The sequence below is a fragment of the Mesoplodon mirus genome (genome assembly GCF_964341445.2).
Source record: "Mesoplodon mirus genome assembly, chromosome: 12".
NCBI lineage: Eukaryota > Metazoa > Chordata > Mammalia > Artiodactyla > Ziphiidae > Mesoplodon > Mesoplodon mirus.
Genome location: NC_138988.1, coordinates 52201069 through 52214328, shown reverse-complemented (window position 1 = coordinate 52214328; position 13260 = coordinate 52201069). Strand labels below are relative to the sequence as shown.

Sequence of the window (13260 nt, the reverse complement as noted above, 5' to 3'; positions counted from 1 at the left end):
ACGCACAGGCTCAGCGGCCACGGCTCATGGGCCTAGCCTCTCTGCGGCATGTGGGATCTTCCCGGACCGGGGCACGAACCCGTGTCCCCTGCATTGGCAGGCGGACTCTCAACCACTGCGCCACCAGGGAAGCCCCCAACTCTTTTTTTTTAGGGGGGAGGAGCTGTGCCGTGTGGCTTGTGGGGTCTTAGTTCCCAGGCCAGGGATGGAACCTGGGCCCCCTGAAGTGAAAGCGTGGAGCCCTAACCACTGGACGGCCAGGGAAGTCCCTCCCCCACTGTTTATACTCTGGCCACAGTAGCCTTCTCTCCGTCTCTTGTACCCTTCTTGTCTCCTCCTCCAGAGCCATCTTGTGTGGGATACCGGCTTGTGATATGTGGAGGTAGCCTGGGCTCCAGGGAGCTCCCAGAGATTTCCCAAACCCCACTCTCAAAGCAGAATGCCCTGGAAGTGGCATAGAGCTGATGGACCTGGAGGGGCTGGGCCAAGATAATGAGGGTGACGCCTTAGTGGTGACCAACACCAGATGATATTTCAGCAGAGGACACAGTGCACGTATGACAGTTTCTCTCCATTAACCCCACCAGGTTGACTTAAACTGACTTCAAGGACAAGAGAGGAAGCCAGATGAGAAGAAAAAAGGAGGGTACACTTCTTGTTAGTGGGATTGAACTCTTTTCTGTTTATTGGCCCCTTTGTGTGTCTGTTTTGGAATTGGGGTATTGACTTTTTCATGTTCTCCGTACATTAAGGATATCAAGCCCCAAGCAAGATGGTCACAGATTGGGCAGGAGTTTCCAGGGGACCAGGTAAACTCTCGTCCCAGCTCAGCTCTCTCCACAGGCTTCCCCTCACTCGCACATCCCCCCACCACCTCCATGACCCCATTCAGGTCGGCTCAGACATCACCTCCTCGTGCAGTCTCCCGCCCTCCCCCATCCCATCCACTTGTTTCATTCTCTTTACATCACCATTGCAATTTTTTCCCCTAAAGATTGTTTTTAAAATAACAAAGAACTGTAAAATAATATCTTTTTTTTTTTTTTTTGCAGTACGGGGGCCTCTCACTGCTGTGGCCCCTCCCGTTGCGGAGCACAGGCTCCAGACACGCAGGCTCAGCAACCATGGCCCATGGGCCCAGCCACTCCGCGGCATGTGGGACCCTCCCGGACCGGGCCATGAACCCGCGTTCCCTGCATCGGTAGGCGGACTCTCACCCACTGCGCCACCAGGGAAGCCCTAAAATAATATCTTTAAAATATATGTATGGCATAAAAAAATGATGCAGTGAATGTTCCCATACTCACTTGCATCCCCTCTCCCTCCTGTGACCCTCTTCCAATTCCATGTCCTTCCTTCCACCTTACAGGAAACCACTCCAAAGTTTCTGTTTATGGCTCCTTTTTCATTACAGTTTTACCCTGCATGTTTGTATGAAATAAGACTGTATTACTTGCATTCCTAAATAATATTTTGTGTACTTTAGCATATTTTTAAACTTTTAGACAAGTGGAATCATTCTTTTTTTCTTTTTAAGGTTGAACTGTGTTGTTATGTGTAGCTGTAATTCTTTCACTATCCTCTGCTGTAAAATATTCTCCTCTGCACACATCCTTTCTCTCTCTAAAAAAAAAAATCCACTCTTCTGTTTTTAGACAGGTTATTTCTGCTTTCTGCTATTAGGATCTGTGCTGCTGTATCATACCCCAAACACTTATTAATTACAAAAGAAAAAAAATGAAGTGGAGAAAATGGATACGACCTTAACAAGGTAATCAAAATTAATGTCACCGATAAGGTGATAAAGTAAGACCGTGTGTTCCTTCTGTGACAGCCGAGAAGGATGGTATTCTAGTCCAACGAGCCTAATCTGAATCTAATCATGAGGAAACCTCAGAGAAGCCCCAGTGAAGGGCTTTTTATAAAATAACTGGACTGTGTTCTTTTTTAAAATAGACTTTACTTTTTAAAGCAGTTTTAGGTTTGCAGCAAGACTGAGTGAAAGGTACAGAGATTTTCCACATACCTCCCATCACTACATACACACAGCCTCCCCCGCTATCAGAATCCCATACCAGAGTGGTATATAGAGTACAACCAATGATACTACTTTGACACATCGTAATCACCCAAAATCCATGGCTTACATTAGGGTTCACTCTTGGTATTTCACATTCTGTGGGTCTTGACAAATGTATAATGACATTTATCCACCATTATAGTATCACACGGAATAGTCTCACTGCCCTAAAAATCCTCTGTGCTGTGCCTGTTTATCCCTCTCTCCCCCCAACACCTGGCAGCCACTGCTCCTTTTACTGTCTTCAAAATTTTGCCTTTTCCAGAATGCCACATATTTGGAGTCATACAGTATATAGCCTTTTTATATTGGCTTCTTTTAGTTAGTAAACTGTATTTGTTTCCTCTGTCTTTTTTGCAGCTTGATAGCTCATTTATTTTTAGTGTTGAGTAATATTCCATTGTCTGGATGTACCACAGTTTATTTATTCATTCGCCTATTGAAGGACATCTTGTTTCCTTCCAAGTTTTGGCAATTATGTAAAAAGCTGCTATAAATAATTGTGTGCAGATTTCTGTGTGGACATAAGTTTCCAATTTATTTCAGTAAATACCAATGAATGTAATTGCTGGATGGTATGGCAGAGTATGTTTAGTTTGGTAAGAAACTGCCAAACTGTCTTCCAAAGTGGCTGTATCATTTTGTATTCCCACCAGCAATGAATGAAGAGTTCCTGTTGTTCTACATCCTTGTCAGCATTTGGTGTCGTCAGTATTTTGAATTTTGGCCATTCTAATAGGTGTGTAGTGGATCTCATTGTTGTTTTGGCCTGTATTATTATACAGTGTCAATGGTATGACAAGAAAAGCTGAAGGTTCAGATTCCAGAACACCAACTAGAAGAGACAGCTAGATTCAACACAGGGTATTGGATCATATCCTGCCCAGGGGGATAAAGTGCTGTTAAAGACATTATTATGGGGCTTCCCTGGTGGTGCAGTGGTTGAGAGTCCGCCTGCTGACGCAGGGCACACGGGTTCGTGCCACGGTCCGGGAAGATCCCACATGCCGCGCAGCGGCTAGGCCCGTGAGCCATGGCCGCTGAGCCTGCGTGTCCGGAGCCTGTGCTCCGCAACGGGAGAGGTCACAACAGTGAGAGGCCCGTGTACCGCAAAAAAAAAAAAAAAAAAAAAAAAAAGACATTATTAGGACAGTTGACAAAACAGGAATAGGGAATATAGATTAGTCTTCCATCAATGCTAAGTTTCCTGAATTTGATCATTGTCTGTAGTTTAGTTCTTAGGACATACATATCAATACTAAAAGATTAAGGCGTAAGTGACCTCATGTATGCCATGTACTCTCAAATGATTCAGAAAAAAACATAGAGATAAATATAAAGTAAATGTGGCATAACAGCAATTTGTGAATGTGGATGAGAGCTATATAGGAATTGTTTCTACTATCCTTTTAATTTTTCTGTAAATCATTTATTTATTTTAAAAAATTAATTAATTTATTTGGCTGCACCGGGTCTTAGTTGCGGCCCACAGGATCTTAAGTTGCATCATGCGAACTCTCAGTCACGGCATATGGGATCTAGTTCCCTGACCAGGGATGGAACCCAGGCTCCCTGCATTGGGCGCACGGAGTCTTAGACACTGGACCACCAGGGAAGCCCCTCTATCCGCATCTTTTCATGCACACATACAAGTTTCTCGAGAGTATTCTTTTATTTATTTATTTATTTTTTATTATTTAAAAAATATTTTGGCCGCTCCCCGGATCTTAGTTCCCCCACCAGGGATTGAACCCACGCCCTCAGTAGTGAAAGCGCCGAGTCCTAACCACTGGACCGCCAGGGAATTCCCTCTCCAGCGTATTCTGAGGAGTGGAATGGCAGTCATAAGGTGTGTGCATCTTCAACTTGATTAGCTTAATAGTTTACAAAGCGCCACTGACATCCTTATTAATTTTATTTATGCATTGTCTTTCTCATTGAAATGAGGTCGTCGCAGTGCCATCAAAGTGTAGGCCGTGGACCCGCAGGATCAGTCTCAGCAGGGTGCCAGTTAGAATCGCAGATCCTCAGACCCCCATCCCAACCAGACTTGCTGAATGAGAAACTCTGGAGTCACGGTCCAGGAATCTGCGTTTTCACAAGTCCTCTAAGAGATTCTAAAGTGTAAGCAGCGCTGATCTATGATCCATTAGGGCCGCGTCTGGCTTGCAGACTGCCCTCTTTATAAAGGAGCTAACAGTGGAGCCCGGGATCACGGGTTAGATCGTGCAGGAACTAGAGGGCAGCGCCCCTCCCCAGGATACCCACTCCGCGCTGGCAGCTTCGCTCGGACCCCCGGATTGGGTGGGGAGGGGCAGCCGGACGGGGCGGGCCGGAGGCTGGCGTCCCCGCCTCCCCAGCATTCGGCTCGCCGCGTCGCTCAGTCCTCCCGCTTCCTTTCCTTCTCACACCCCTCCTTCCTTTCTTCCTTCCTTCCGCCGGGAGCGATGGAGCCGGGGCGCCGGGCGGCCGCGGCGCTGCTGGCGCTGCTGTGCGCTGGCTGCGCGCTGCGCTCAGGGCGCGCCCAGTACGAGCGCTACAGCTTCCGCAGCTTCCCTCGGGACGAGCTGATGCCGCTCGAGTCGGCCTACCGGCACGCGCTGGACCAATACAGCGGCGAGCACTGGGCGGAGAGCGTGGGCTATCTGGAGATCAGCCTGCGGCTGCACCGCCTGCTACGCGACAGCGAGGCCTTCTGCCACCGCAACTGCAGCGCGGCGCCGCAGCCCGAGCCCGCCGCCGGCCTCGCGCGCCACCCGGAGCTGCGCCTCTTCGGGGGACTGCTGCGCCGCGCGCACTGCCTCAAGCGCTGCAAGCAGGGCCTACCGGCCTTCCGCCAGTCGCAGCCCAGCCGCGAAGTGCTGGCCGACTTCCAGCGCCGAGAGCCCTACAAGTTCCTGCAGTTCGCCTACTTCAAGGCAAGTCCGCCTCGCCTCGCCCCGCCCCGCCCCCAAGCCTAGGCCCCGCCCCTAGGCCCAGGCTCTGTCCCTCGGTCCTGGGCCGCGTCCCACCGCTCTTTCTTGACTTAGTTCTTTCCCACCCCGCGCTGCCAAAGGACGCCTTCAAATCCTGTTCCCCCTATTCTTCATCTTCAATAGAGATGAAAATACTTTTCTTGAAGGGTTGTTCTGAGGCGGAGAACATACATAGAACGCCTAGCACAGTGTTATTTGAAGACAGACTCGTTTTTTGGTATATACCATTAAAATCCCATTTCTCAAGTGAGTGGTGCCTTTCAGTAATAGGGCGGAAGAGGACCTGCGGAGCCGGCCGGTCCCTTTTAAAGAGGAAATTAAGGCCAGGAAAGGGCAGGGCTCCTTGGAAGGACACTTCCCTGCCTGGAGGAGAAGCTGAGCGCTGTGATTCGTCAGGGCTGGCGCTCTGGGCTGGCTGTCTTTCATCTAGAATTAACACAGTTGTCTTCCTCCTTTTTGTGGCTGCTTACATTCTGCCTGTGATTGCTGACTAAAAATAGCCACAAATTGCAGTCTCTATCCTTTAAGTCCTTACTCTGGGGACCCACAAGTTTTAAGAGGGGCTGAATTCCCTGTTACTGTATAAACAGGTTTTAGCTTGGTGGGTCTTCACCGGGTTTTGCCAGTAGAGCCCTCTCAAAGTCCAGTTTCTACTTTCTCTAACCGCAAACGATTTTTTAAACTTTGCTTTCAGTCTTTGGGCTGCAAGATCTGTTTTTCATATTTCCCAGAAACGGAGCTGCGTGTGTGTTGCATTAATATGAGCCATAAAATAGCAGAAACCCTAAATAGGAGAAAAGCTGTGTTATTTCTATGCCTGGTTACAGTTTTATATAAGTATCAGATTTGTGAATGTTTGTCCTGGCAATAAAAAAACAATTTTAAAATAGAACGGGGAGGGCTTCCCTGGTGGCACAGTGGTTGAGAGTCCACCTGCCGTTGCAGGAGACAGGAGTTCGTGCCCGGGTCTGGGAAGATCCCACATGCCACGGAGCGGCTAGGCCCGTGAGCCATGGCCGCTGAGCCTGCGCGTCCGGAGCCTGTGCTCCGCAACAGGAGAGGCCACAACAGTGAGAGGCCCGGGGATAAGATTAATACATTTCCAGAATGTATGAAATGCAGAAATGATGGCTGAGTCATACAAGCAGTATTTTTTATGCTAGAAAGGACTCGTTTTAATCCTCTCTCTTTTTTGTAGAACTTTTGGCAAATACAGTCTGAGCCAAATTTGAGTCACATAGTCTAGGGGAAAACGTTTTATTTTTAAACCTGGAGAATAGGGGAAGCTCTGATTTCTTTAATATACAGATGACTTTGAAACAAGTGCTGCAGGGAGGAGGGGACTGCAGTGCTACAATGTGACCAGAAGGCAGGGGTTTCCTCCATCCTGGCATCCTCAAAGGTTAGGAAATTCATAGCTTCTCTCAAAACCCTTTGTAGGTCTTGTAACAATCACTTACTTATAAGTCAGTATAGGGAATTCCCTGGCGGTCCAGTGGTTAAGGCTCTGCACTTCCACTGCAGGGGGCATGGGTTCGATCCCAGGTCAGGGAACTAGGATCCTGCAAGCTGTGGGGTGCAGCCAAAAAAAAAAAAGTCAGTATAATACCATCCATCTTAGTATTTTGAGATCACTTACAGGGCAGGGAGAAGTTTAGAATTTTATAAATAAACCAGAACCTTCACTTAATTGCTTCAACTGAAAATCACTGAGAAAGTGATTTAGGGTGATGATATTGTATGGCTGATTTTTTTTTTTTTTCCTTAATGGTGTTTATATTTTCAAACTCTGTTTCTGGGTAGAGAGGAAATAATTGGTGACAGGCACATTCATTCTACCTGGCACCTGACGGCTGGCGACAGGTACTGGAGATGGATGGTGCTTCCTGCTCTAGCAGGATCTGAAACCACGGTAGGTTTCATGCTCCCAGCCTGACTTAGGTTCATGTCATGAGCTGTGGGTTCTCTCTGTGGCCGCCATCTCCATGAAATGCTCATCTTCCCCACAGGCTGAGGAACAGGTGGGCCCCAGCGCTTTATCAAATCCTTGATGACTGTTGAACTCTGAGCTGACAGAGCTGGCTGCCTCGCAGGCATGCTTACCCCCTCTTTGCCTGGACCTGGACTGTGTCCTCCCCTGGTTGAGGGGTGGCTGGTTTGGCAGGTGACTGGGAGCCTCTCGTGCAGGTGGCTGTCTCTCAGGAGCCCATGGCAGGGTAGGTTCCCCCACCCCCTCCTTCTCTAAAACCTGCCTGGGGTCTGTCAGAGGTTTAGCTGTCAAGATGTGGCTCCATGCTCCAGCTGACACAGCTGGAGTTAAAAATGAATAAAATCATCCTTCAGGAAGGGATTCCATTTTGTAAAACTCAGGTCCTGAGTGAGAGGCCTTAAAAATCCCACTCTGTGCCACTCTTTCTAAGTGCTCTTCTGAGAATCAGAGAATCTAATTTCATTGGCACATGCTTGAAAAAGGGCTGCATTCATACTCTTCCCTTCCTTCTAGCTGCCAGACTGGCCTTTTTCCAGCCAGGAGTATAAAGCTGTCTGTAGAACTCTTTCAAAGGCAGTTCTGGGAATTCCCTGGTGGTCCAGTGGTTAGGACTCTGTGCTTCCCCATCCCCCTTCCGACCCCCCCCCCCCCAGAGTTCCATCCCTGGTCCATGAGCTAAGATCCCACAAGCAGCCGGCAGCAAAGCCAAAGAAAAAAAAAGGCAGTCACACTCCAGGTCACTAGCTGGCATTCCCCAAATATCAGCACTGACTTCTGGGAGTCTGTCCTTATCACCACCCATCACTCCTCCAGGGCAGCCACTGCCATTGTCTCCAGATGACTGGGCTCCCATGCTGGGGCAGTTTTGCACAGGTATGTACTATCCTTTGATTCTCGGAAATCCAGAGTGTGCCAAGTATCCCTTTATTTTTCTCTCTCCAAACTGAATTCCCTAATTCTTGCCCCCAAGTGTCCCTCTGGATTGGCTGAAGGAGTCTCTGTGCACGAGATCCGGGGGCCTCCCCCCACCCCACCAGGTTGTGCTGTGATTCCAGGGGACCGAGGAGCCAGGACATCGCGGGGGGCCCTCTGTTTGCTGCTCGCGTGTCCACACAGGGAGGTGTCCCTATCCTCGGCTGCCCACCTCTTGAGCCTCCCGCCCCCAGAGCATCCCATTCCTCTCTAAGGACTTCTGCTCTCCTGGGCTCCGCCTGCAGGTGCCAAACCTGAAGGTCAAGGGCCACAGACCTTGCTGCCCCTGCAGACCCCAAGGGGGACTTTCTTCTGGCCTAGAGGATTCCTCTTCCTCCCTCTTCTTCTTCCAGGCCAGTCAGCTTCTTCCTGCAGCTCCCTCTCCCAATTTCCTCCTCTTCCCATACTTGCCAAGTTTTCTCAAGAGTACAGGGGCTTTTGTCATGTTTGTGTGCCCTGACCAGACAGCTACCTCCCATGAGGCAGTGAAACTCAGAATCAGCTGACCACCACCTAATGGGGAGAAGAGAGAGAGGGGAAAATAGAGGGAAACATGAATTAATTTCATGAAAATATTATGCAGTGGTGAGGTTACATCCAAATCACTGGCACTTACCAAGTCCTGCTTTGTCGCAGGAACTGTGCCAGGTACCAGGAGTGCAGACATGAATGACCCTGCTGGGTCCTTCAAGGCTCAGATTCTGGAGGGGGAGACAGACCCATTAGCTGAGACCACAAAGAGGTGTGAAAAGCAGGGAGACAGAACACAGGATGACACAAAAGATGCTATCATCAAAAAATTCACAAACAATAAATGCTGGAGAGGGTGTGGAGAGAAGGGAGCCCTCCTATACTGTTAGTGGGAATGTAAATTGGTACAGCCACTGTGGAGAACAGTACAGAGGTTCCTTAAAAAACCAAAAATAGAGCTACCATATGACCCGACAAACCCACTCCTGGGCATATATCTGGAGAAAAACACGGTCCGAAAGGATGCATGCACCTCAATGCTCATTGCAGCATTGTTTACAATAGCTGTGACATGGAGGCAACCTAAATGTCCATCGACAGATGAATGGATAAAGAAGATGTGGAACATATATACAATGGAATATTACTCAGCCATAAAAAAAATGAAATAATGCCATTTGTAGCAACATGGATGCACCTAGAGATAGTCATACTGAGTGAAGTAAGTCAGAGAAATATATGATGTTGCTTATATGCAGAATCTAAGAAAAAAGATACAAATGAACTTATTTACAAAAATATATACATTTTAATTATAATGTATTACATATATTACATTATATATTATATAGTGTATAAAATATATTAGTACACATATATCCATGAAATAGTAAAGTTACATGTCAACATGCCTATCTGCAAGTATTCACCTGTAGACCCATGTATATGATGGGGTGTGTGTGTGTGTGTGTGTGTGTGTGTGTGTGTATATCTACATATATAGATAGAGGAGAGAGGAAATTAATCCATTTGGTACAGGTTGGGTCAATTACTTGAAATAAACAGGTCATAAGGAGGCATGTCCCCCCACCAAAAAAAAAAAGAGGTTCTTGATCAAGGTTACGGGAATAGGGAGGGCTCACCTGCATGTCCAGTACGTAAAGGCAGGGATTCTTTCCCTGTTTTGCTCATTGTTACAGGCCCATTTCCTAGAACAGTGCCTGGCATGTAGGAGGCTTGCAATAAATATTTGCTGAGTGAATGGATGAGTAAGTGAGGAGGTGGTGGGAATCACTGAGAACAGTGAAGCGGAGATCTGTGAGAGACTCTGGAAAGTATTGATACATCTGTCAAGGTTCTGGCAGAAAAGATGTGATGTAGTCATACTGAGTAGTTGGAGGAACATTTAATAAAGCAGGTAGTTACAAGGGCTAGTGACAGTGAGGTGTGACACTCCCCCACCCAGGCCAGAGGGGGCAAGGGAGAGACCAATTGCTGGAAGCCAGAAGGAGAGATACCGGAAGGAGAGGCCCCCTTTGAGAGGGGCTGTGACCTTCATTCAAGGGAGCGACCTTGCAGGGAGGGAGCCAGGACACTAACAGCCCAGCCTTATTCTCTTCCCTTCCTTCAGTCTCCTGTTGGGTTCCTGTTTGGCTCCTGTTGGAGCTCCACATTGATGAACCCACTGGAAGCTGGGGGGCAAGGGAGTCTGCTGTGACAGCCTGTACACCAGCCTCCCGGGCAGGGCAGGGTAGGGTGGAGACTGCAGGGCGTAGATCGGGACAGGCACACAAAGGCCATCTACTCACCTGCGGGGAATGAACACTCTTCCAGAGTGGCTGGACCAGGCCTTGCTGGGTCTTGGAAATCACTGAACCCTTAGCTTCCAAAATTGTGTAGAAACACAAAGTTGCTGAAGGACTGAACAGAGGTTCATGCTCACCACCCATTGAGTAGCTTTTCTCTTTCTTCTTTGTACTTTAGGCAAATAATCTTCCAAAAGCCATTGCAGCTGCTCACACCTTTCTACTGAAGCATCCTGATGATGAAATGATGAAGAGAAACATGGCTTATTACAAGAGCCTGCCCGATGCCGAGGACTACATTAAAGACTTGGAAACCAAGTTGTATGAGGTATATTTGCATTTTTACACAGTGGTTACTTGCAATGCAAGTTGTCAAAGAAGTGTATCTCAGTGAACATCTATTGACATCAAAGGACCGCTAGTGATTTTTGATGACATTTAATGAATATTATGACAATAGAAATGATTGCCTTTTTAACACCTAGTTGATCCATTTAAGAATGCAATTTTACTTTCCATGATGATTTTAAAGCCACTTTTAAAAAAAATGCTACATTTTAGAAATATGGTCATGTGATGGTAGAATAAGATGGTAGAATAAAGACGGTCTTGGAAATCATCTGAAAATGACCAAGAATAGGAGAAACAGAAATATAATTCTCCATTTCTGATGAAGCTAGGAAACATATATATTAATACACACACACAACTTTATATCTTAAGTTGGAAAGGAAATAGAGGCACTAGGAGGACTGACTTGACAGATTGGAGGACTTAAGTCTCTGCATCTGCAGAGGGGAATTCTGATGAGAAAGAATGAGGACAATAAGAAGAGGAAGAATCTAAGTCCTTTGAGCACTTACTCTTGTCCAGCCCTGTCGAGCTCAGGCTCTGGGGGTGTGGGTACCAGTGGAGGGTGGGCAGGGTTGAAAACAGAGGGATGTGTTGAAAGTACCCATGGGAGCCGTTAGATCCTAAGGTCTGACTCCAGGGTTTCCTATCGTGGGACCAGATCTCAAGCTCACATTTTCACTGGTGGTGACCCTCAAACATAGTGGGTGAAGTCTCTTTTCTGGAGCCCTTCAGTTTTCCAGGGAAGAATTCTCCAGCCTTCTGCAGGGCTGGTGGGGTGTCTGTGCTTCTCTACTGGTATCTGAGAGCCAGTCTCGAGAGAGGGATGGGGGTCTCACAGCTGAGTCGGAGACCTTACCTGCTTCCTGGTTTTCAGCCCATGCCTCGACTCGGCTCTGCTATGCCTGCTCCCTGGCCCCTCAGCCTTTATGGGTAGAGTCTCTAGAATAGACCACCAGTCTCTGGCAAGGAGTGGCTTTGGGAGGTGTGGTCCCTTAGGTGAGCAGGTGGGCGCTGGTGGGGGAACCCAGGGTTCCAACAGCTCTGTTCAGACTTTCAGCCCTGCTTTCTGTCCCATGCCTTGTGCCAGCCTCCGTGGTCCCTGGTGCCTGCAGGTGCCTACGAGTGTATAGCTCACCTGCTCTGAGGTCCCTCCTCTCTGATAATTTGGTTTTTTGTCTTTCCAAAAGTTGTTGAAATCTCTTGTCTGCTGCTTGCTCCTTTCCAGTTCTCCCATAAAAGGACTGAAGTCTTTTTACTTTCTTCCCTGTCGTTTTTTGGGTAGGGTTTGGGGCGCAGAGCGGAGTGCATGCAGCCAGTGCACTGTGCTTCACGGCAAGCCGCTGCCCCCTTCTTGCCCTCTTTGGGGTCCTGCTGGGTGTGGCGGGCTCCCCCCTCCCCACCGTCCCCACTGTGTGCCCAGGGGCTTCCTCTCTCTGCAGGGCTTTCGTGCTGCTGCTACCCTGCCATTTCTGCAGAGCCAGCGGCCTGGTGTTGCTGCTCTTTTACCCAGTCTCCGGGCAAAGCCCCTTCAGCTCTCTGCCTGTCTTGTTTCCAGGAGATGCTGCCTGCCCAGGAGGTATAAGGAGACCCACCTTCTTAACCTGAGGCCTTAAGTTGGGTGAAAATTTCAGGTCCCAGGGGTGACCCTCAAATACCCCCATTCCAGAGCAACTGAAAACAAAACTACAAATGGAGAGCCCCATGCGTATTTCAAGGCCTGTCTTGGCCCCTCCAATTTGGGAGGTTTCCGCATGTGTCCAAGATCTCTACTTATTTCTTGTGAAACCAGGCTGCTTCCTCAGCCCTAGTTAGTTCTTTTACCTGCTCCAGGCAACAGTTAGCAGAAATTCCTTGATGTTTCCACTATCTGGCACGCGGCTGCCCTCCCCAGAAACTTCTACTGATGTGTGGCACTCCTAGTTCATACTTCACTGTTAGGGGGAGGGGTATCTGACATTTGCTTAAGCTTTATCTTTTCCTTGAATCGATGTTTAGAATCAGCTTTACTGAGGTATAATTTATTTAAAACTTATTTACTAATTTTGTGTGTAATTCGATGAGTTTTGTCAAAGGTACCACCACAATCATGATGTAGAATATTTTCTTCTCCCCTAAAAAGTTCCCTCGTACCCCTGTGCAGTCCAGGCTTTGCCCCACCCCTGACTCCTGGCAGCCACTGCTCTGGTTTCTGTCACTAGAGTTTTCTCTTTTTCCTTTATTCAAACTTGATTTTATTATCAAGTGCCTGTTACTTTTTTTTTTTTTTTAGTTTCTGCTTTATAACAAAGTGAATCAGTCATACATATACATCTGTTCCCACATCCCTTCCCTCATGCATCTCCCTCCCTCCCACCCTCCCCATCCCACCCCTCCAGGCGGTCACAAAGCACCGAGCTGATCTCCCTGTGCTCTGCGGCTGCTTCCCACTATCTATCTACCTTACGTTTGGTAGTGTATATATGTCCATGCCTCTCTTTCGCTTTGTCACAGCTTACCCTTCCCCCTCCCCATATCCTCAAGTCTACTTTTTTTTAAAATTAAGATAAGACACACAATACTAAACAGTGATTTGAAAATAATCTGAACGAAAGAGAGAACATGGTATATCTCTCC

At 47.9% G+C, this 13260-nt stretch overlaps 1 protein-coding gene across 1 annotated transcript in view; it reads left to right on the top strand.

Moving 5' to 3' along the window:
• The first annotated feature begins 4449 nt into the window (after positions 1-4449).
• Positions 4450-13260, top strand: part of CRTAP (cartilage associated protein) — a 34169-nt gene continuing 25358 nt past the window's right edge. The window contains exons 1-2 of the mRNA XM_082637981.1: positions 4450-4998; positions 10472-10621. Of these exons, the coding sequence (XP_082494107.1) occupies positions 4528-4998; positions 10472-10621 (621 nt within the window). The 5' untranslated portion in view covers positions 4450-4527. The remainder of the gene's footprint in view (positions 4999-10471; positions 10622-13260) is intronic.